Source organism: Salvelinus namaycush, chromosome 16 (genome assembly GCF_016432855.1).
Source record: "Salvelinus namaycush isolate Seneca chromosome 16, SaNama_1.0, whole genome shotgun sequence".
Lineage (NCBI taxonomy): Eukaryota > Metazoa > Chordata > Actinopteri > Salmoniformes > Salmonidae > Salvelinus > Salvelinus namaycush.
In genome coordinates, this window is record NC_052322.1 from 19,705,997 (window position 1) to 19,730,578 (window position 24,582).

Here is a 24,582-nt window from a genome sequence, read left to right on the forward strand (position 1 = left end):
GATATGATTGTAAAAGTGACTTTGATTGAAATTAAGTTGCACCAATGAGACGCTTTCAGAGCAGGGCAGAGAAAGGAAAAATAAAGATTTAATTTGAACAGAAAAATTACAAATTTCTTTAGTAAAAAGACAGGTGCTGCTGATAATACTGCCATTGTTGTCGAAGCAAAGGACATGTACAGCATCAGATACTTGGGATACATACACTGAGTGCACAAAACATTAGGAACACTTACTCTTTCCTTGACATAGACTGACTAGGTGAATCCAAGTGAAAGCTAAAATCCCTTATTGATGTCACCTGTTAAATCCACTTCAATCAGTGTAGATGAAGTGGGGGAGACAGGTTAAAGAAGGATTTTTAAGCCTTGAAACAATTGAGACATGGTGTGCCATTCAGAGGGTGAAAGCCACCTCTGCCTGGCCTCTGCCTGGGGCCTCCAAATCACTAAGTCCGCCCCTGCCACCAGTAGGTGTCAGTATAATTACAGACTGTACCAGGAGGCATGGGCTCCTGAGTGGCGCAGTGGTCTAATGCACTACAGTCCCTGGTTTGAATCCAGTCTGTATCACATCAGGCCGTGATTGGGAGTCCCATAGGGCGGCGCACAATTGGCCCAGCGTCGTCCGGGTTAGGCCGTCATTGTAAATAAGAATTTGTTCTTAACTGACTTGCCTAGTTAAATAAAGGTTACATCAAAAAATATATATAATTAAATAGGGGCCTGCTTTTAGACAGGTTTGATAGGCCTATGTGTGTCACACCATCATAGTATGCCTTTCTTGGTATTTAATAGGTCGTCTATTAAGACATGTTTCCAGTACAGTATCTTTGTGGCACATGGATCATGTAGGCCTTAACTACACAGAGGAGCAACAATCTCCTTTAGAGCAAATTAGGCCTACTCATATGAAGCAAAGTACTGAATGCACTTGCAAAATGACATTTTAACATCTGCCATGTTAGGTTTCCCCACCTGGCGGCGCGCTGGTGATTTCATTTCGCCTCCCAAGTTTTCTTAGCCCCCCCCACACAATTAAAAAATATATAATTCAATGGTCATTGTTGGACATAAAATACAGTAAAAACACCAGGAACTCAGCTCCAAGTGATTTTAATTATTCCCGCTCATTCCCGCTCATAATAGAGAGACAGGTGATCGTATACAAATATAAGCAAGGCTTGAAATTATTATATTTTAGTCAAACTAAACATTATATATGTTTGGGATTCTTGCGGTCAATTTGCAGTCTACAAATGATTTGTAATTATGTTCCGGCCCCCTGACCATCCCCTCAACATAAAATCGTCCCGGGGCTGAATCTAGTTGATGATCCCTGTGCTGTGTTGTCAAAACGGCCATCTCAGCACAGTTCGGTTCAGCACGGATGAAACGTCCAACTGTTTCATCGTGGCTCCCCTTGCCAGTGCAAATGCAGTCTTAAAGAAAACCACACAATCATTAATCGTATGATGATCTAGCGTGCTAACATTTTACTGTTAATTTTCTATCGTATGGTAGAGCTAAATAAATCAATTTTTTCGTCAGGATTTATTATGAAATATCGTTTTCGCTTTCCCACCTCCCCTCGCCTTTGCTCCCTCCCTTTCTCCCCCACACACGCAGGCATTCATACACATACGCGACCCCTCCCCCCTTCCATAATTTTCTCATCTCCCTTGCCCACTCTCTTCTCTAAAACAAACATGGCCGCTAAATCTGATGGTGCACCCGTCTCGTTGCGAAATGACATCCCGCCCGAGTGCCTGTCCGGTTCAGCTCAACGTTCGCCTCAGTGCCACCCTGCTAGGAAGCGCTACTCGCTCCTCGACTGCAGCTGGACGATATGTGCACTTTTGGTGTTCTTTTCGGACGGGGCCTCAGACCTGTGGCTGGCCGCGGACTACTACCTCAGGCGGAACTACTGGTGGTTTGCATTGACACTGGTCTTCGTGATAGTTCCATCTGTGGTGGTTCAGGTGTTGAGTTTTAGGTGGTTCGCCTATGATTATTCGGATACCAACGACAGTAGCACAGCCGCAGCTGCCGTGGTCGCAGCATCCGGAGCGAAGAGCCATTTCAGCACCAAGGACAGCGAGCAAGGGGGCGCTGGCGGTGATGCTGCGGTCGGGGCATTGCCTACGACCGGCACTATGGGAGGCGCCCGGGGCTGCTGCAGAGCCCTTATGTGGCTCTTTCAATGCTTCATCCATATATTTCAGCTAGCACAGGTCTGGAGGTAAGATCACTCATACACGGATACTGTCCTGGCTTGAACGTGTGTGTGTGTGTGTGTGTGTGTGTGAGAGAGAGTCAAGGGTTCTGCTTAGATGGTGATCAAAACATTCTAGTATCCCTACTAGGCTACTATGTTTGGGTTTGTTGTAACAGCTCAATTTGAAACATTATTGTTAAAACATTTCCTAATTTCAGCCTTTTCCCTACTAAACTAAACTCGCCCAGAGAAGGCTACTCTATTCACAAAGTCGATATGTCTTTTGTATCGTTTTCTTTGACGTCTGGTAACGAGGTTAGGGAGTTGTAGGCTCCTCCCCCCTCACGAGCTTCTAGGTCAATAATCTCCCGGGGAAAATTGTCTACTCATCCACACCATTCGCTTTATGAACACACAAATCCCATTTGTCTTCCTTCCATCGTTTGTGTGAAAGTGTCGGATCTTCTGTGAGATGGGAGTGTTAGGATTTGATATCAGGACATGGATTTCCTATGTTATGGATTTTCTATCTATGCCATGCATGCCAATAATATTGTGAAAAATAGGCTAGACATGTTAGGAGGATGTAACAAATATATCTTAGCCTCATTGCATTTCACAGTGCAGATGTATTGCTCTGTAGGTCTACTCAGCCACAGATACAGTAGTCTTCAGAATCAGCCACAGATACAGAAGTAGTAGTCTTCGGAATCAGCCATAGTCTGTGATGATTGGTTTTGACAGGCTCTAGCTGTTGCCTTGAGGCTAATAGTATTTACAGCAGCCAGTGATATGGACCTCAGAGGCAAATCATTAATTCTCTATGTCCTTCTATCCCCCACCCTCTCTCTCTCTCTTTCTCTCTCTATCATTGTTCCCCTGGGACAGAAAGTAAGTTTACATAGCTAGGCAACTGTATGTCAATTACATGTGAGGGATCGACCTTTAGGTCAATTCACTGTCACTTGAATGAGTCTCCCGGCACATGATCTACTGTAGAAACACGATTTGAATAGACAACCACACCATCATTTCTTTCTTTGCAAAATCAGTTTTCTGCTCTTTTTCACTGCATCTGTATCATTAAACTCTGCATCATTGGGAAAAGGTTTGTAAGCAGGTGTTTCACTGTAAAGTCTACGCCAGTTGAATTCAGCGCATGTGATAAATCAAATTTGTTTTGATTTGATTTTAGATTACTCCATGGGCAGGATTTACATATTCTTTATTTCCTGGTATAGATTGAAACACGGTACAGTCCCGTCTGAGGAGTCTATTGAACGTCTCTGAGGCAAAGTGGTATTAGCTGTAATGCCATTAAAGCTGTTGTGTGTGCTCTGTTCCATGCTGCTGGTCTTGGACTGGCGTGTCTGCACATTAAAGAGGATTACCATTGAATGTTTTACCCTCAGGTGTTAACTCTGGAATGAACTGTCACTGATACACAGACAGACAGGTGCACTGGGATAGAGGCGAGTAAAGGCTAATGATGCTGTTCTGGGGTCAGCAAAGCATGTTGTCATTATATTTAAATCAGCTTGGATGATATTAGATGGGAGTGGCATGGCAGGATGCTTTTGGATCACTTTGAATGAGAATAATCATCAGTGGGAAACTATAGCATGCATTTATGTGTGTGCGGTGTGTGTATGACATCCCCAGGCAGAGGAAACCAGAACAGAAAGGGTTATACTAACTCCCTCCTGGTTCACTGGGCTCATTGAGATACTATAGGACAGGGCTCTGTTTTTTCCCAACCTCCCTCTAGCCATCACCAAGCCACATTTAGTTCCTGTTCCTCCATCACAGAGACACATTTCTCTTTCACACAATCAGTCAGAGGTAATGACGCATGACAAAAACAGTCACTCCATTTAGAGAGGTTGAAGTCAAATGAGAAAGTATCATTTTATATTGTCAAAGCGATCACTTCTGTAGCCTGGAGAGGACAGGATGAAGTGACCAGACCGATTCATGCTCAGTGGCACTCTACCAAGAGATGACAAACTATTACCAGTTTTTCTGTCTGGATGGAGTGACAGCTCCCAGGCTGTCTGGAGAGTTTGAAGTTCAGTTGCTAGAATGAGGCTGGACTAAGGCTGCAATGAGCCATCTGTCTTGGAATGGTGCTGTCATGTGGATAAAACAGATTGATATGGAGTGTTTCTTGATAGCTGGAGATTCTTCTCTCACCAAAAAATGTGACATGATTCCAATATCATACTCATGCCCTTCCCTCTCTGTCCCTATCTCCCCACCTCCCTCTTCCTGTCTGATGTTCCACAGGTATGTCCATGCCTTGTACTTGGGGGTGCAGAGTCGCTGGCGTGGGGACCATGAGCGTCGTCACTACTACTGGCGCATGATGTTTGAGAGCGCTGACATCAGCATGCTGCGCCTGCTGGAGTCCTTCCTGAAGAGCGCCCCCCAGCTGGTCCTGCAGCTAAGCATCATGGTCCAGGCCAGCCAGGTCCTCCCGCTGCAGGGTGAGTCACGGTCTGAACACAAATACTGTCCTGAACCTTAATAATTACTAGTGGCATGACCATCTCAAACTCCCCAATACAATCCACTGTGATGGCTTATCCTTGACATTGACACGTACTTTACCGTACTAATCACCATCTCAAACTACCCAGTATCTTGACACATTCTATACCCAAACCCATTTATATTGCTTATGCCTATACCTTAATAATCACTCACTAGTGACATCACCCTCTGAAACTCCCCCAAACGTGACATCACTCAGTCAGAACTGCCAGATTTTCAATCCACAACATCCTTCATTTAAAAATGCCTACACAAAGATGGGTGAAAGCTGACAAATTCTGGCATACTGGTCTGGATTGTAGGAATGTTTCCCCGGCCTGAAGCATTCCTTAGACTACAAAGGAGCGTTCTGCTTCACATGACACTCAGCTCAGCAGCGAGTTCTTTTAATCTCATGACTGCCAGACCCTTTTACACTGCTAAACCTCTACTTTTTTTCCTGTCTCTCTCTTTCTGCCTGTCTCCTGTCTCTCCCTGCCTCTATCTCTCTCTCCAGGCCTCTCAGCCTCTGCCTCGCTGGTGTCCCTGTCCTGGATGATCGCCTCCTACCAGAAGGTTCTGAGGGACTCCCGGGACGACAAGCTGCCCATGTCCTACAAGGCCGTCATTGTGCAAATCCTGTGGCACCTGTTTACCATCGGAGCCCGTACGATGGCCTTCGCCCTGTTCGCCTCCGTATTCCAGCTCTACTTTGGTATCTTCATTGTGGCCCATTGGTGCATCATGACATTCTGGATCATTCAAGGCGAAACAGACTTCTGCATGTCCAAATGGGAGGAGATCATCTATAACATGGTGGTCGGCATTGTGTATGTTTTCTGTTGGTTTAGCGTGAGGGAGGGGCGCACACGCTGCCGTATGCTCGTCTACAGTGTGGTTGTATTTATTGAGAACGTGGCACTCACCACATTCTGGTATCTGTACCGCGCCCCACAGACGTCAGACTTCAATTCCCTACTCACAGTGTGTATGGTGGCCAGTAGCTACGCTCTGGGGACCTTCTTTATGTTTGTATACTACTGCCTGCTGCACCCTGACGGTCCTATCTCAGGTTGGGGATGGGGGGTGCCGGAGGAGATAGCAGTGGAGTCCTGCCTTTCCCCAGCTTCCTCTCTCCCTCCAGATGTAGTGGCCAGCCCCCCCAGGACCCTGCAGAGGACTAAAGGGGGAGACCGTGAGCAGATGGGAGGGGCTAATTCAGACGTGTTTCTGGTACGAACACTTAAAAGAGGAGTCAAAGCCACTCTCCCACCCCTTGCCCCTAGTACAGAGGGGCCAGTCATCCGTATTGACTTGCCCAGGAAGAAGTACCCTGCCTGGGATGCCCACTTCATTGACCGCCGGCTGCGCAAAACCATCCTGGTGCTCGAGGGTGCTGCTCCGGTCACACCAAGGATCCAGTACCGCTGTCTAGGCTCTCCCACAGAGGTGATGGAGTATGAGACCACGGTGTGAACCGCAGAGAGTGCTGTTACTCAACTGGCTTCCAGCCAGCCGGTAAGGCCCCACAGTGGCACACAGCTGACTAACTCCCTCTGAGGATCAGTTCTTCTCCAGTTCTGCTCTGTCGCCCGTCGGTGTTGTGAAGCATCAAGGGTACACTGACAAGGAGAGGTGGAGTGTGTCCAAATGTTTTCACATCAAAGGTCTGGGACAGAGACACAATGTCTAATGTGGCTTAAGTAGGTGACTAGGTGAGGTGTGTATTTTGGTGTCAGTATAATTTCTCAGGTTAGGGGGATGGTACAGGGAGTGTTATGGGCCAGGGGTCAGAGGTTAGGGATCAGTGAACATGCAGAGGGACACAGAATGAGGAGCTGGGCTTTGTGGCTGGCTGTCAATCAGAGGGAAACCATCCTCAATGAACGTGCTTCAAAATAATGTCCTCTCAAGCCAAGACAAATACCATTAGAGACAATACCTAAACATATGAATACCTATGACAATATTTCTGTTAATTTATTATGATAATACACCATAACAGTAAATAAGTCACATGGGTATGCTTAATACATATCCATCTATTTGAGCTACTGGAACAGGACATTTTGACCTGAAGATGACAATGGAATATCTTACTGCTGTGTGTGATTTGTCATAGCTATTTATGCATGTTTAAGTAATCTCAAAGCCTTAATAAGTTGTCTAAAATCCATAGGACAATTTCTAAAGAGCAAGGGAAATTGAAAAAATTGATCGAGATGAATGTTCAGTACACTATGTTTTCTACAGTTGGTGTGGTATTACAACAACATTCCTGTAGTACAACAAATAGGAAGTAGGCTGGATACAGAATGTGCAGGATTGCTGCACCATGGATTGCTATATTATGTCTAACTTGTCTGGACTCCGAATGCCGTGTATAAAATAGTTTAGATATCTCTCAATCTTCATGATGATGATACAGTATGTGCTTTGTGTGTATCTAGGTTGCCATTGCTCCATAAATAAGTGTTCTATCTGTCTAGCACTAAAAATTGAGCGTATTAACTTTAAATCCAGAAGAAGAAGACAGAACCATGTGGCTGAGAGGCTGAAACTGGGAGCAATTTTATTTGAGGAGCGTGTGCGCTTGTTCGTGCCCATGTGTATGTTGTACATTGGGGTTCATATGATATTGTGTTGTAGAAAGATGCTGACGCGTTAGTTCTAAATGCTGTCCAGTAAACTCAATTCTCCTGTTAGCACGCAGATGAATACAGTATCTCCACATAGCCACAGAACTAAGAAGCCACGGCTCCATGTTGGTGCTAACTGTTGAGTCTGTGTATAACACCACGGCTTAACTTATACAGTGTTCTGGTCTGGATTCATCCATCAAACCATACTGGTTTGGCTGGGCTGTACCTCAAACACACATACCAGAATCAAAGCCTTAAACTGGTCTTTCCAGACTGTTGCTGATCACTGCAGAAAAAAAGAACAAAGACTTTCATTATGTTGTTGTTGAGAAAATAAAGAGCAATGTGTTTACCTTCTATGACCAAGTCATTCTTTCAATGTGTGATTTTCAGAAACCAAATGCATCCACAGTTATCCAAAATATAGTTAATTATCCAAAATATACATACATGTACAGTATATGTGGGAACTGGAAATCCATCTTTTAGGTCAGTTAAATACAGTTATCAAACTACTGTAGAATGGTTTAAATGTGAATCATACAATTAGACAGACGGACAGAGACAGATGGAGAGAGAGACCGAGCGAATCATTCTACTAAAGTGACAGATTGTTCTGATTAGATTGCCCAGTGGTAAACAGCTAAATCCTGTCTCGTGTAGCAGTGGATCAGTGGATTATGAAACACTACTCGGTTGGCTGCTGGCACCTGAGTCCAGCCAGAGGTCATTGGGCCAGGTGGGGCTGTGTCCACAAAATTATTTATTATTTATCATAATTTTCAACCGAAAACAGTTCACTTCCCAGCCACTCTTATCTCATATAGGGGCACAATATTGAAAATCTGCAGCACAATGTAATTCAATATAAATGATCACTGAACTTCTCAATATAGTTGGCTATTATAAATAAGATCCCTATACTTACCATGAAGTGCACTGATTGGTGAAATGAAATTAGTAATAGCACCATAATAATTTATGTAAAAATATATTGGTTAAGATTTCCAAAGATGTCCAATGTTTTGCTGAATAAATGCATGGGATCTAATGTATAACAATACCTTGGCTATGCCTATGATGTATCTATCCGTTGTACCTACAGTATGTATCTCTATCCATTGTAACGATGTATCTATCTGTTGTACCTACAGTATGTATCTCTATCCATTGTAACGATGTATCTATCTGTTGTACCTACAGTATGTATCTCTATCCGTTGTACCTACAGTATGTATCTCTATCTGTTGTACCTACAGTATGTATCTTTCTCCATTGTAACGATGTATCTATCCGTTGTACCTACAGTATGTATCTCTATCCGTTGTACCTACAGTATGTATCTCTATCCGTTGTACCTACAGTATGTATCTATCTGTTGTACCTACAGTATGTATCTCTATCCGTTGTACCTACAGTATGTATCTATCTGTTGTACCTACAGTATGTATCTCTATCCATTGTAACGATGTATCTATCTGTTGTACCTACAGTATGTATCTCTATCCATTGTAACGATGTATCTATCCGTTGTACCTACAGTATGTATCTCTATCCGTTGTACCTACAGTATGTATCTCTATCTGTTGTACCTACAGTATGTATCTCTATCCGTTGTACCTACAGTATGTATCTCTATCCATTGTAACGATGTATCTATCCGTTGTACCTACAGTATGTATCTCTATCCATTGTAACGATGTATCTATCCGTTGTACCTACAGTATGTATCTCTATCCGTTGTACCTACAGTATGTATCTCTATCCGTTGTACCTACAGTATGTATCTCTATCTGTTGTACCTACAGTATGTATCTCTATCCGTTGTACCTACAGTATGTATCTCTATCCATTGTAACGATGTATCTATCTGTTGTACCTACAGTATGTATCTCTATCCATTGTAACGATGTATCTATCTGTTGTACCTACAGTATGTATCTCTATCCGTTGTACCTACAGTATGTATCTCTATCTGTTGTACCTACAGTATGTATCTTTCTCCATTGTAACGATGTATCTATCCGTTGTACCTACAGTATGTATCTCTATCCGTTGTACCTACAGTATGTATCTCTATCCGTTGTACCTACAGTATGTATCTATCTGTTGTACCTACAGTATGTATCTCTATCCGTTGTACCTACAGTATGTATCTATCTGTTGTACCTACAGTATGTATCTCTATCCATTGTAACGATGTATCTATCTGTTGTACCTACAGTATGTATCTCTATCCATTGTAACGATGTATCTATCCGTTGTACCTACAGTATGTATCTCTATCCGTTGTACCTACAGTATGTATCTCTATCCGTTGTACCTACAGTATGTATCTCTATCCGTTGTACCTACAGTATGTATCTCTATCCATTGTAACGATGTATCTATCCGTTGTACCTACAGTATGTATCTCTATCCATTGTAACGATGTATCTATCCGTTGTACCTACAGTATGTATCTCTATCCATTGTAACGATGTATCTATCTGTTGTACCTACAGTATGTATCTCTATCCATTGTAACGATGTATCTATCCGTTGTACCTACAGTATGTATCTCTATCCATTGTAACGATGTATCTATCTGTTGTACCTACAGTATGTATCTCTATCCATTGTAACGATGTATCTATCCGTTGTTACAAATCCCTCTAGCATCTGTGGTCCTCTGTAGCTTAGTTGGTAGAGCATTGCTTTGGATGCCAGGATAGTTTGTTCATCCCCATGCATAAAACATATGCACACAAGGACATAGGTCGCTTTAGATAAAAGCGTCTGCTAAATGGCATATATACACTGAGTGTACAAAACATTAAGGACACCTGCTCTTTCCATGACAGACTGACCAGGTGAAAGCTATGACCCCTTATTGATGTCACTTGTTAAATCTGCCTCAATCAGTGTAGATGAAGGGAGGAGGCAGGTTAAAGAATGATTGTTAAGCCTTGGACAATTGAGAAATGGATTGTGTGTGTGCGCCATTCAGAGGGCAAGAAACATATTGAAGTGCATTTGAACAGGGTTGTGTCAATAACTGCAACGCTTTCCCTTGTGTATCAAGAATGGTCCACCACCCAAAGGATATCCAGCCAACTTGACACAACTGTGGGAAGCATTGGAGTCAAAATTGGCCAGCATCCCTGTGGAACGCTTTCGACAAAAGTGTAGAGTCCATGCGCCAACAAATTGAGGCTGTTCTGAGGACAAAAGGTGTTCCTAATGTTTGGTATACTCAGTGTACATCTCACAGCCAATCCGCTAGAACGAACTTATTTACATAATGATACGTCTGAACCAATCATCTTATGGTGGGTGTGGAGTTGTCCTCTCGCCGGCTAAATTCGTTCCTCAATACGCACTATCAATCATTATAGTACTAGAATGGCGACTGCTGCGTGCGGTCGTCAGTGTAAAACAGGCGGTAATACTGCCAAATCACAAAAAGAACATCTGCGAAAAGGTAAAGACTCACAACGGAGACAGGCGGCTCTTTCTTTCCTGAACAATATATCTCTAGACGGACGGCCTTTATATCATCTCAGCAATGGAAACCTCGGTCAAAGGGACGCCGCCGAGCTCCGAAGTCGAGACGCCGCCGGGGCACAGGCGACACCGTGCACCTACGGAACCTTCCCCCATGTATCACCCTACTTGGCCGGTGGCGCTGCTACTACTGTGGCGGGGATTGGGGGACTGAGCCCAGTCCTACCTAATTTGGGTATGTCTACAGACACGGGCGCAAGTGTTGCTGTGGGGTGCCGTGAGGTGTTGTTTGAGGGTGTAGACACCATAGTACCCCCAGAGACTCCCCTGTCCCCTATTTCTGGACCTCAGACCTTCAATCCAATTGCCAAATCGCCATCTGTGCTCCAGACTCTGAATTCCGTGCCGGGGGATACACGTCAAAGGTGGGACATATTATCTAGATACACAATTTTTATAAGGGTGGTAAACGATCAGGGATCTGTTATGATGACCATCCGTTGGGACTGTAGGTGTAACTAACTGCTTTTGTATTCATTGTAACAAACATTGGCTGTTTCAACGTTTGACAGAATAGGCCTGATTTATAAAGGTGTTCTTACTTCCGCATATTGCCAACAGGTACTTTCATTATACAAATCAATGGTTATTCAAATAGGAACAGTTTACTAGACCTACCTTCGAAATTGTCGTTTAAAAAAAGCAACATTTTTTCTCAAGGCAATAATATTATGATTATATATTTTTATATTGTCAGCTGTCCCATTGAGAAAATCGTATCTGCCTGTCAAGGTCCGATTTAAAAAAAACAACCTTGCTGGCAGCTACAATATATCCCTAAGTAAAACTAAAGGCTCATCCAATTATTTGATATAGTTCTTACATATTTTGTTTATTGGGTTGCTTATTTTAATAAAATGATCTTCTGTTTGTGTAAGTAAACATTACAATAGTTGTCAGATCTTGTCCTGTGTTTTCATCTCTCCCTCCCCCACATATTTTTCTGTCTTTCTCTCCTCTGACATCTTTTGAAAAACACAATTACTTCAATTCCCTGTCAGATAAGATTGTAAGATTGTAATTTTGGCTTTGTTATTCAAATATGTGATGTAAAGAAATCTACAAGGTCTTCCTTTATTATTTCAAGAACATTGTTAATTCCCCTCATGTACAGACTTGGTCTACTTCCATATTCTACAACTCAGTGAGAAATGATATGGTACTACTTGCTATCAGTTGGTCCAGACATTAGACATGACTAATGTTGACGTTTTAATTGACAACTTTTTTGGGGTACTCCATTGTCGTAGATCACGGAATCATTCGGGCTCTCCAGGACCCGCAAGGGTGGCCAAGAAGGTCCACTTTATCAAGAGTATGAGGCAATATGACACAAGAGGCAGCAGGTGAGTTAAAGTAGTAGATGAGAATGCAGAAGATGTTGAGCAAACCATGTATTCTAATGAAATTGACAACCAAAACATAACACTTTCTTCTGTGGGATCAAGAAAGGCATTCTAAATGGCATTTCTGTGAATTCCATTACATACAGTAAATTAGTTACAATGAATTGATAATTGTAATGTCTAGAAAAGAGGGAAGAAGATTGCAAAGGCCTTAAGAGTTTTCCATGAAGTAACTTCACAGCCAGTTCTATACTAAGCCCTGTTGCGATGCAAACGCATGCATTTGGCTTTTATCTAAGACCTGCTGGAACTTAGATCGCTCACTTAGCTAGACCCCTAAATGAGTAACAGCAGGACTGTGTGAATTGAATCACCCTTGGAAACAAATCAAAACACCAAAGAGCTGTCCTGTGGAAATATAACTCTCTCTGGCAATAACAGTAAAACACCCCTTATGTAAGATGGGACTGAAATATCATGCTCAGGCTGCACCCAGCCTATTCTATCTCCGTTGAACTTTGTCTCTTACTCAATGTGTTTTCGTGAGTGAGTATAGGGCTACGGCTGCAGCTGTTAGGTTGTCTTTAGAAAGAAAAGTTCCCCTGGGGACATACATATAAGACATGCATCTAATCTGTTTCAACAAGGAAAACACAGTTTTAGAACCCCCCCCCCCCCATTTCACCCTACCTGAAGATTACTTAATCATAGACAATATCACACCCATAGTCTCCTGTGTATCGTGTCAAATGCGAATACAGTATTGCATGTTGCTGACACGTAAGATCGTTTAGCAATAACCAGAACCATGTATTTAGAGTTGGGACACTGTGGTTTCTGTATTATGTGACCAATTTTATATGGCACTGCAGCCATGTTAGCGCCCCATGAACATCCTCAATTTGTCGGGGCATGGACTACAAGGTGTTGAAAGCGTTCCACAGGGATGTTGGCCCATGTTGACTCCAATGCCTGCCACAGTTGTCAAGTTGGCTGGATGTCCTTTGGGTGGTGGACCATTCTTGATACACACGGGAAACGGTTGATTGTGAAAGATCTAGCCACGTTGCAGTTCTTGACACAAACCGGCGCGCCTGGCACCTACCATACCCCGTTCAAAAATCTTTTATCTTGCCCATTCATCCTCTGAATGGCACACATACACAATCCATGTCTTAATTGTCTCAAAGCTTAAACATCTTTCTTTAACCGGTCTCCTCCCCTTCACCTACACTGATTTGATGTGGATTTAACAAGTGACATTAATAAGGTAGCACCTTTCACCTGGTTAGTCTATGTTATGGAACAAGCAGGTGTTCCTAATGTTTTGTACACATGGTAATGTCTAAAATGAGTATTATAGTGCATTTACATGACACTTCAAAATGATATGGAGCCATGTTAGTGCTCCATTAGCATGGGGGAAATATTTAAATAATACTATGTAACTGAACTGAATTGGAACAATATAAAACATTCTAAAAGGTGGCCCAACTCTTTAATATATGGCTCTGGCAATAACCAGTTTCCCAAAGATTCTGTCTTTGCTTATAAACTTGTATTTAGTCTATACAGAGCATTGAAGTAACTGTAAAACCACTGGAGTGGATGAGAAAGGGGATTTAAAAAGTGTATGTATTTCCCCCTTGGTGAGATAAGCTTCTCTTATCCAAGGTCTGGCCCGAGCTTTAGCTGCAAGGCTGAAATCCCAAAGGAGAGGCTGCTGGGCTGGCTGACGTTGTATGTTATTGACTGATGTGTTGTGAGGACTGGCGCCTTTTAGCGGCTGTGTGTAGATTTAGGCTGTCTTATAGATAGGCCTAAGTGCTATGGCTGGCTGTTTACAGTTGCTTTGAGCTTACTCTGTAAACTGTTAGCAGATTTATACTGCATTGGTTGCGTACACTGGCTGAAGTAGCTTTGTTGGCTGACGCGGTTTACAGTATACCATGTTTTTGTCCTGGTAATGTACATTATATTTTAGTCATTTAGCAGACGCTCTTATCCGGAGCGACTTACAGTTAGTACATTCAACTTAAGATGGCGAGGTGGGACAACCACATCACATTCATAGTAAGTACATTTTTCCTCAAAATACACTACATGGCCAAAAGTATGTGGACACCTGCATTTCGAAGTCATGGTCATTAATATGGAGTTGGTCCCCTTTTTGCTGCTGTAACAGCATCCACTCTTCTGGGAAGACTTTCCACTAGATGTTGGAACATTGCTGTGGGAACTTGCTTCCATTCAGCCATGAGCATTAGTGAGGTCGGGCACTGATGTTGGGCGATTAGGCCTGGCTTGCAGTCAGCGTTCCAATTCATCCCAAAGGTATTCGATGGGGTTGAGGTTAGGGCTCTGTGCAGGCCAGTCAAGTTCTTCCACACGATCTCACAAGCCATTTCTGTATGGACCTCGCTTTGTGCATGGGGTCATTGTCATGCTGAAACAGGAAAGGGCCTTCCCCAAACTGTTGCCACAGTTGGAAACAGAATCGTCTAGAATGTCATTGTATGTTGTAGCAATATTTCCCTTCACTGGAACTAAGGGGCCTGAACCATGAAAAACAGCCCCAGACTATTATTCCTCCTCCACCAAACTTTACAATTGGCACTATGCATTGCGGCAGGTAGTGTTCTCATGGCATCCGCCAAAGCCAGATTCGTCCGTTGGACTGCCAGATGGTGAAGCGTGATTCATCACTCCAGAGAATGAGTTTCCACTGCTTCAGAGTCCAATGGTGGAGAGCTTTACACCCCTCCAGCCGAACTCTTGGCATTGCGCATGAAGATCTTAAGCTCCCGACGAACAGTTCTTGTGCTGACGTTGCTTCTAGAGGCAGTTTGGAACTCTGTAGTGAGTGTTGCAACCGAGGACAGACAATTTTTTAAAAGCGGTTCAGCACCCGTTCTGTGAGCTTGTGTGGCCTACCGCTTCGCTGCTGAGCCGTTGTTACTCCTAGACATTTCCACTTCACAATGAGAAGAGCACTTACAATTGACCGGGGCAGCTCTAGCAGGGCAGAAATTTAACGAACTGACTTGTTGCAAAGGTGGCATCCTGTGATTGTGCCACGTTGTAAGTCACTTCAGTAAGGCTATTCTAATGCCAATGTTTGTCTTTGAAGATTGCGTGGCTGTGTGCTCGATTTTTATACACCTGTCAGCAACGGGTGTGGCTGAAATAACCAAATCCAATAATTTGAAGGGATGTCCACATACTTTTGGCCTTGTGTAGCTATCAGCAAAGTCTGAGCTAGTAAGAGGGAAAAGAGTCAAGTGTGATTGTGTTTTTTTGCGGGGGGGGGGGGGGGGGGGTGTGCTGTGGGATTATTTAACATGTTTTTGGAAGATGGTCAGGGAAATTGCTGTCCTAGTTTCATTTTACTTTGAGTCATTTAGCAGATGCTCTTCTCCAGAGTGACTTACAGGAGTAATTAGGGTTAAGCGTCTTGCTCAAGGTCACATCGACAGATTTTTCACATAGTCGGCTTGGGGATTCGAACCAGCAACCATTTGGTTACTGGCCCAATGCTTTTAACTGCTAGGCTACCTGCCACCCACAATGGTGCCCTTTAGTGCACTGCTTTTGTACAGGGGCCAGAGAACAGGGTGCCCTTTACTGACTAGGACTTTATTCCTTCCCTGAACTCTGGGCCTCCATGGCCTTCTGCATCTTCTCAATCATCCACCCGGGAACCGTAAAAGGCTTCAATTCAACTGGGGTCATTTTCAGGTCAGGGCAATGTTTGTAATCGTTACTCAGAGACAGGTCCTGGACATACTCTTCAATAAGGAGATGGGCCATCTTTCCACCTGTGGCTCTCATGCTGTCTCTCTGCCAACCAGTGTTTGTCCTGGGCATCGGCCGTATACTTGAGGTCAGCATGTTTTATGTGAAGTCCTTCCTCTGGTGCCACCCATTCCTAAAGCCTTGTTTGCTCTGGACCCAAGACCAAATGTGCTCCCTTCATTCAGTCTGGAAGGGTCCCATTTTGGTCCCTCGCGCGTTATGGACTCTGATGTCTTGGACTTAGGCAGATTGCTAAATGTAACAGGCTTGTCAGAGGAACCGACAGGAGCTGTTGTGCGCCCTCTCCGCTTTTTGGAACAGGGTTGGTCCTTTGACTGGCCTCATCCTCCAGTTACGCCCACTTGACTGGAGGCTCAGGACCAGGACTTGCCACTGCCTCTTTGTACCCATCTGAGAAGACCTGTTTGGCAGTTTCTGCAGGCTTCTCGGATCAGTTGCTCGGTCTGTACGTCCTCTTTTAAGTTCCTCTTCAGGAGGAAGCTGGTTCCACCATTGGGGTGCCAGGACAGAGAAGAGGTTGGGCTGAGCGGGAGCTGCCTTCCCTTAGGGGTGGGAGTACCAAGAGACCAGAGGTGGCAGAACAGAGTAATCTGGTTGGGTTAGTAGGGTTTGAGCAGAACCTGAAAGTAGGGAGAGGCAGTTCCTCTTGCTTCTCCGTAGGCAAGTACCATGGTCTTGTAGTGGATGCGAGCATCTACTGGAAGCCAGGGGAGTGTGCAGAGGAGTGTGGTGACATGGGAGAATTTGGGAAGATTGAACACCAGGCGTGCTGCAGTGTTCTGGATAAATTGTAGGGATTTGATGGCACAAGCGGGGAGCTATGGCAACAGTGAGTTGCAGTAGTCCAGATGGGAGAAAACAAGTGTCTGGATTAAGACCTGCGCCGCTTCCTGTGTGTGAGAGGGTTGTACTCTACAGATGTGGTAGAGCATGAACCTGCAGGAGCGAGTCACTGCTTTGATGTTTATTGTCCAGGGTCACGCCAAGGTTCTTTGCATTCTGGGAGTGGGACACTGGAGTTGTCAACCGTGATGGAGCGGTCTTGGAGCTGACAGGCCTTCCCCAGGAGGAAGAACAACTTCAGAGCCTGAAATGCCCAGTCCCTGAGGGTGGAAAGGAGGATCTGATGGTTCACGGTGTCGAAGGCAGCGGATAGATCTAGGAGGATGAGGAGAGAGTCAGCTTTGGCAGTGCTGTGAGCCTCCGTGACACAGTGCTCATCTCTGTCAGTCTTGGTTAAGTGACCCGTCTTGAAACCTGACTTGTTAGGGTCAAGAAGATTGTTCTGAGTGAGATAGTTGGTCAGAGACAGCACGCTCAAGTGTTTGGGAAAGAAGGCATACTGGTCTGTAGTTTTTTTTTTTTTTTTTTTTTTTACATCAGAGGGTTCAAGTGTTGGTTTCTTGAGGAGGGGAGCGACTTGGGCCATTTTGAAGTCTGAGGGGATGCAGCCAGTGGTCAGGGATGAGGAATGGGAGGAGGGGATGCAGCCAGTGGTCAGGGATGAGGAATGGGAGGAGGGGATGGGGTAGTGCGGCAGGTTGTCTGGCGGCCGGACCTCACTAGTTGCAGGATTTTATCTGGAGAGAGGGGAGAAAGAGGTCAAGGCATAGGGTAGTTCTGTGTGAGTGAGACCAGTGGACTCAATAGGCTGAGTTAATGAGGAGTGGATGTTGTCAACTTTCTTTTCAACGTGGTTGAACGAGGAATGAGGATTAACGAGGTAGTAGAAGGTGGAAAAGAGTTTCCTAGGGTTAGAGGCAGAAGCTTGACATTTATAGTGGTAGAAAGTGGCTTTGGCAGCAGATACAGAGGAAGAGAAGGTAGAGAGGAGGGATGATAGGTCCTCTGTAAGTTTTCACTCAGCTGCCCACAGCCCTGTTCTGTAAACTCGCAATGAGTCACTCAGTCACGGAGCAGGAGGGGAGGGTCGAGCCGGCCGGGAGGAAAGGGGACAGTGCAAGTCATAGGATGTGGAAAGGGAGGAGAGGCAGAATCAGGAGACTGAAGGGAGAAGGATTTAGCAGAAGGGAGAGATTATATTATAGAAGAGGAGAGAGTAGTGAGGGAGAGAGAGCGCAACGATTGCAATGGTGCATGATTATCTGAATAGGGGCTGAGTTGCTAGGGTTGGGGGAACATGAGACAGAAAAGGAAACCGTAGTGATCAGAGACCTGGAGGGGGGGTTGCCGTGAGATTAGTAGGCGAACAGCCTCTAGTAAAGATGAGGTCAAGGGTATTGCCTGCCTTGTGTACTTATTGTACTAATAAGTGCAGTACTAATGCTGTAGATGGCTGTAGTGTGACTAGCTGTTTCTGTAGCCTGACACTGCGTATGTTTTGTGTGCCTGTACTTGCTATCTATGTCCTGCAGGATTATGCTGATTTGTGCCAAGCGGTCTCTATGTGCTGCTTTCTCAGTGCTGCCCTATGGAGAATGTATTCACCTCAGGTACAAACACACAACCCCAACCAACTACAGGTGTCATGTATCGCCCTCAGGAAAGGAGTTGCGTTATTATGATCTCAGGCTTTAACGTGGAGCTACATGATGGTGACATGAGTAGTTTCTCTTCCTGCCCACCCAGTGACCCAAAGCTGGATGCTCAGAAACAACGGCTGTCCTCTGGGGTTGGCTCTGACCTGTTCCCTGGCCTGGAAGGCCTTGGGGTGGAGCTAGGGGCATATGGAAAGGTAAGGTTGAACTGGAGAGTGCGATTACGTACTATCTGTCTGTGCTTTGTGTTAGTTAACATGTATCTTTCCTCATCAGACGGTATCGTACGCCAGATTCCTTTTCCCAACTAATGCCCTGGTGAGGTCGAAGAGCAGTGGACCACTAGAGCCCAGCACAACACAGACACCCCTGTCCCGTTACCGAGGCAACGGCCAGAAGAACTACACCAACCCGTCTCGACTCAACAGCACCATAGGACAGGACCCGAGTACGCTCCACTTCACTAGAATAGAGGCTTACATGCACTCTCTCTCTCTCTCTCCTCTGGCAAATTGTTTTTGCAATCATTACTGTGTGTGTGTTCTCATTTGATTTAATCCCCATTTTTACAGGTATAGAAGACCTGACAGACTATGATCCTTACCTACTCAGTGACCCTCAGTGGCCTTGCGGGAGACACAAGAGAGTTCTTATATTTGCATCCTATATGGTAAGCATTCATATAAAATGATACATGTAACACACACCTCAACACATGACTTTGTGACTAGACAATACATCACAAGACACACTGACAGTCCAGAATGCACTTATTTTGTACAGTAGCACCATTATAAACTAAAACAATAAAGCAATTGTATGACTAGTAAACTTTACTGCACATAATAAAAATGACATGTTATACCATGGCATTGTTGAGTAATTGTTTCTGATTGGCTTGAAGGGCATTCTAGAGCATGCATTGTTTCCCTATAACACATGGTACAATTAAATGGCTATAGATATTACATGTTCTATGTTGGAACTGCTTTTAAAAGCAAAAGTCGAATTGGAAACATTTATTGGTATTGTTGAATTTGATCTTCATAATAGCAAGCTAGGACTGATGGTTTGGTTAGCTAAACTACCAAGTCTCTTTGGTTACCAAGGCAACTACTGTCAAAACTTGCTAGCTACTTCAGTGGATGTTGAACACATTTCTACCTGCAAATGAAAACATTTCTAGTGGTAAATTATAGCCATGGTATAAAAGGGATAATCAACTCGGGGCTCTACGCGTTCTCTGGAAAATAATGCAACTCCGTGGAAGGACAGTTCCACTCCGAACACACCTTCCACGTCGATCATTATTTTCCAGAGAACACATAGCCCCTCGTAGATGATGGAATCTCTTACATGGAATCTCTATAAATAGGATGAAAGCAAAGTTCTCATATTTATCAATCAAATTTCAATCAAATGTATTTATAAAGCCCTTTTTACATCGGCCGATGTCACAAAGTACTATACAGAAACCCAGCCTAAAACCCCAAACGGCAAGCATTGCAGATGTAGGAGCAGGGTGGCTAGGAAAAACTCCCTAGAAAGTCAGGAACCTAGGAAGAAACCTAGAGAGGAACCAGGCTCTGAGGGGTGACCAGTCTTCTTCTGGCTGTGCTGGGATGAGATTATAACAGTACATGGCCAAGATGTTCAAACGTTCATAGATGACCAGCAGGGTCAAATGATAACCATAATCATCACAGTCATTGTAGAGGATGCAACAGGTCAACACCTCAGGAGTAAATGTCAGTTGGCTTTTCATAGCCGAGCGTTTAGAGTTAGAGACAGCAAGTGCGGTAGAGAGAGGGAGTCGAAAACAGCAGTTCTGGGACAAGGTAGCACGTCGGGTGAACAGGTCAGGGTTCCATGGCTGCAGGCAGAACAGTTGAAACTGGAGCAGCAGCACTACCAGGTGGACTGGGGACAGCAAGGAGTCATCAGGCCAGGTAGTCCTGAGGCAAGGTCCCAGGGCTCAGGTCCTCCGGAAGAGGGTGAGAGAGAGAGAATTGGAGGGAGCATACATAAATTCAGACAGGACACCGGATAAGACAGGAGAAATACTCCAGATATAACCCTAGCCCCCCGACACATAAACTACTGCAGCATAAATACTGGAGACTGAGACAGGACTGGTCGGGAGACACTGTGGCCCCGTCCGGCGATACCCTCAGACAGGGCCAACCAGACAGGATATAACCCCACCCACTTTACCAAATTATAGCCCCCACACCACTAGAGGGATATTTTCAAACCACCAATTTACTACCCTGAGACATGGCTGAGTATAGCCCACAAAGATCTCCCCCACGGCACAAACCCGAGGGGGGCGCCAACCCGGACAGGACGATCACGTCAGTGACTCGCCCCACTCAAGTGACGCACCCCTCCTAGGGACGGCATGGAGCACCAGTGACTCAGCCCCCGTAATAGGGTTAGAGACAGAAAATCCCGGTGGATTTTGGGGAACCGGCCAGGCAAAGACGGCAAGGGTGGTTCGTCGCTCCAGTGCCTTTCCGTTCACCTTCACACTCCTGGGCCAGACTACACTCAATCGTAGGACCTACTGAAGAGATGAGTCTTCAATAAAGACTTAAAGGTCGAGACCGATTCTGCGCTTTCACATGGATAGTCAGACTATTCCATAAAAATGGCGCTCCATAGGAGAAAGCCCTGCCTCCAGCTGTTTGCTTAGAAATTCTAGGGACAATAAGGAGGCCTGCGTCTTGTGACCGTAGCGTACGTGTAGGTATGTACGGCAGGACCAAATCGGAGAGATGGGTAGGAGCAAGCCCATGTAATGCTTTGTAGGTTAGCAGTTAAACCTTAATCAGCCCTGGCCTTAACAGGAAGCCAGTGTAGAGAGGCTAGCACTGGAGTAATATACAATTGTAGGGTTCTAGTCAAGATTCTAACAGCTGTTTAGCAGTAACTGAAGTTTATTTATCTTGTTCCCTGTCTTCCAGACGACTGTTATTGAGTATGTGAAGCCGTCGGACCTGAAAAAAGACATGAATGAGACGTTCAAGGAGAAGTTCCCCCATATCAAACTGACCCTCAGCAAGATAAGAAGGTGCAGACATGAACACAGATGTAACAAGTCAACACATTTTTTTTTTTTTAAATCCACTGTCTATATCTGTCTGAAACTTCCCTTTGTATCTTTGTCTCCAAACCATGCATTTGCAAATGCAAATCCTGCATACCTGCCTTCCATGAACACCCATGTGTAACCAATAACCTCTCTCCTGTTTGACAGCCTGAAGCGGGACATGCGTGCGGTGGGAGAGGAGTGCAGTCTGCAGCCAGTCACGGTGGCCATGGCCTTTGTGTACTTTGAGAAGCTGGTGCTGCAGGGCCGCCTGAACAAGCAAAACAGGAAGCTGGTGTCTGCTGCCTGCGTCCTGCTGGCAGCCAAGATCAGCAGTGATCTGAAGAAGCAGGAGGTCCGACAGCTGATTGACGTGAGTGACGTAAATTCTTACATGTACATTTTAGTAATTTCTTACATGTACTTTTGCTCACAGGATAACTAAGTTTGTTTTCTATTAATTGTTAGTGATCATAGTTAGATTCTTAGCCATCTTAACACTACACCCCCCCCCCCCCCCCCCCCCCCCCCCGTCCATGTTTGAGCAGAAGCTGGAGGAGCGTTTTCGTATAAACCGGCGGGAGTTGATTCCATTGGAGTTCCCTGTCCTGGTTGCCTTGGAGATGGGGCTCTACCTCCCTGACAGCAAGGTCATGCCGCACTACCGCAGGCTGGTGCAGCAGGGCTAGGCTGGAGCCTGGAGGTGGCCTGAATCACTGGCCTGGGGCCAGTTTGGATATTTAAGTCCTGAGGATATTGATTGGAAATGCTGATCCTGGATCATCACCTGGAGGGAGGCATTTTCTTCCCTAGAATATGTTTAGGTATAGCAGGTCAGCCCAGCTGACGTGTCCCTTATTCAAATTGGGGGGGGGAAATGGTTTAGGTGCTCAATATTTATTTTGAATTTTTCTTTATCATGATATGACGGATTAAGAGTGTTTTCCGCAAAGATATTGGACTGATTTTTCTTTGTTTTGATTCTTATTGCGTTCGCTTGTACCAAACTTCTTTCTGTGGTGTGTATTGCATTCTGATCAATATATATATTTTTTAAACCATGTTTATTTGTACAAACAGTACAAGTTAAATATTTATTGAAAAATAGCTCAAACTGGGTGTGGGGTAGCATCCCAATGGGGGTGTCTTTAAGTACACACAGAGAGGAGGCTTTGATGTTGATGGTTGTCATATCAGTTTGAAATAATTTAATTTACTGTCCAAAGGTGCAGAAAAGTCGTTTTTATGTGTAAATTGTGCCTGGTGTTATCTTTGTTCATGTATAGCTCAAATCAGTTTATTTGTCACGTACACTGATTTGCAGATGTTTTCGCAGGTGCAGCGAAATGCTTGTTTCTAGCTCCAACAGTGCAGTAATGTCTAGCAAAACAACACACACGTACAGTACCAGTCAAAAGTTTAGACACACCTACTCATTCAAAGATTTTTATTTATTTTTACTATTTTCTACATTGTAGAATAATAGTGAAGAAGTCAAAACTATGGAATCATGTAGTAACCAAAAAAAGTGTTTAACAAATCAAATTATATTTGAGATTCTTCAAAGTAGCCACCCGTTGATAACAGCTTTGCACACTCTTGGCATTCTCTCAACCAGCTTCACTTTTCCAATGGTCTTGAAGGAGTTCCCACATATGCTGAGAATTTGTTGGCTCCTTTTCCTACACTCTGTGGTCCAACTCATCCCAAACCATCTCAATTGGGTTGGTTGGATGATTGTGGAGGCCAGGTCATCTGATGCATCACTCCATCACTCTCCTTCTTGGTCAAATAGCCCTTACACGGTCTGGAAGTGTATTGGGTCATTGTCCTGTTGAAAGACAAATGATTGTCCCACTAAGTGCAAACCAGATGGGATGGCGTATCGCTGCAGAATGCTGTGGTAGCCATGCTGGTTAAGTGTGCCTTGAATTCTAAATAAATCACTGACAGTGTCACCAGCAAAGCACCACCTTCATGCTTCAAGATGGGAACCACCCATGCAGAGATCATCTGTTCACCTACTCTGTGACAAAGACACTGCATTTTGAACCCAAAATCTCAAATTTGAGAAGGACAGATTTCCACCTGTCTAATGTCCATTGCGCATGTTTCTTGGCCCAAGCAAGTCTCTTCTCATTGGTGTCCTGTAGTAGTGGTTTCATTGCAGCAATTTGACCATGGCCTGATTCACGCAGTCTCCTCTGAACAGATCATGTTGTGTCTGTTACTTGAACTGTGAACCATTTTTTTGGACTGCAATTTCTGAGGCTGGTAACTCTAATGAACTTATCCTCTGCAGCAGAGGTAACTCTGGGTCTTCCTTTCACGTGGCGGTCCTCATGAGAGCCAGTTTTGTCATAGCGCTTGATGGTTTTTGCGACTGCACTTGAAGAAACTTTCAAAGTTCTTAAAATTGTACGGATTGACTGACCTTCATGTCTTAAAGTAATGGACTGTCGTTTCTCTTTGCTTATTTGAGTTGTTCTTGCCATAATATAGACTTTGTATTTTACCAGATAGGGCTATTTTCTGTATACCACCCCTTTATTGTCACACTACAACTGACTGGTGCAAACACATTAAGGAGTAAAGAAATTCCACAAATTCACTTTTAACAATGCACACGTGTTAATTGAAATGCATTCCAGGTGACTACCTCATGAAGCTGGTTGAGAGAATGCCAAGAGTGTGCAAAGCTGTCATCAAGGAAAAGTGTGGCTGCTTTGAAGAATCTCATCTCAAATATATTTTGAATTGTTTAACACTTTTTTTGGTTAATAAATGATTCCATATGTGTTGTTTCATAGTTTTGAAGGTCTTCACTATTATTCTACAATTGAATGAGTAGGTGTGTCCAATCTTTTGACTGGTACTATTTATATCTCAGAATG

General features: G+C 44.3%; 2 protein-coding genes and 1 pseudogene across 3 annotated transcripts; 2 read left to right on the forward strand and 1 right to left on the reverse strand.

The window, feature by feature from the left end:
* The first annotated feature begins 1,708 nt into the window (after positions 1-1,708).
* LOC120060684 (XK-related protein 7-like) lies at positions 1,709-7,692 on the forward strand. The gene is made up of 3 exons (XM_039010084.1): positions 1,709-2,241; positions 4,504-4,703; positions 5,267-7,692. The coding sequence occupies exons 1-3, from the start codon at positions 1,709-1,711 to the stop codon at positions 6,223-6,225; spliced, it is 1,692 nt and encodes a 563-aa protein (XP_038866012.1). The 3' UTR covers positions 6,226-7,692.
* A 3,091-nt stretch (positions 7,693-10,783) lies between these two features.
* Positions 10,784-22,749, forward strand: LOC120061135 (CDK5 and ABL1 enzyme substrate 2-like). Of its 2 annotated transcripts, XM_039010701.1 has the most exons (9): positions 10,784-11,302; positions 12,188-12,283; positions 18,475-18,552; positions 18,689-18,794; positions 18,874-19,045; positions 19,170-19,267; positions 21,564-21,670; positions 21,857-22,061; positions 22,237-22,749. In XM_039010701.1, the coding sequence occupies exons 1-9, from the start codon at positions 11,115-11,117 to the stop codon at positions 22,375-22,377; spliced, it is 1,191 nt and encodes a 396-aa protein (XP_038866629.1). In that variant the 5' UTR covers positions 10,784-11,114; the 3' UTR covers positions 22,378-22,749. The 2 variants fall into 2 exon arrangements, with proteins under 2 accessions (XP_038866629.1, XP_038866630.1); XM_039010702.1 differs by lacking the exon at positions 18,475-18,552.
* Positions 15,920-16,835, reverse strand: LOC120060568 (annotated as a pseudogene).
* Positions 22,750-24,582: the final 1,833 nt, after the last annotated feature.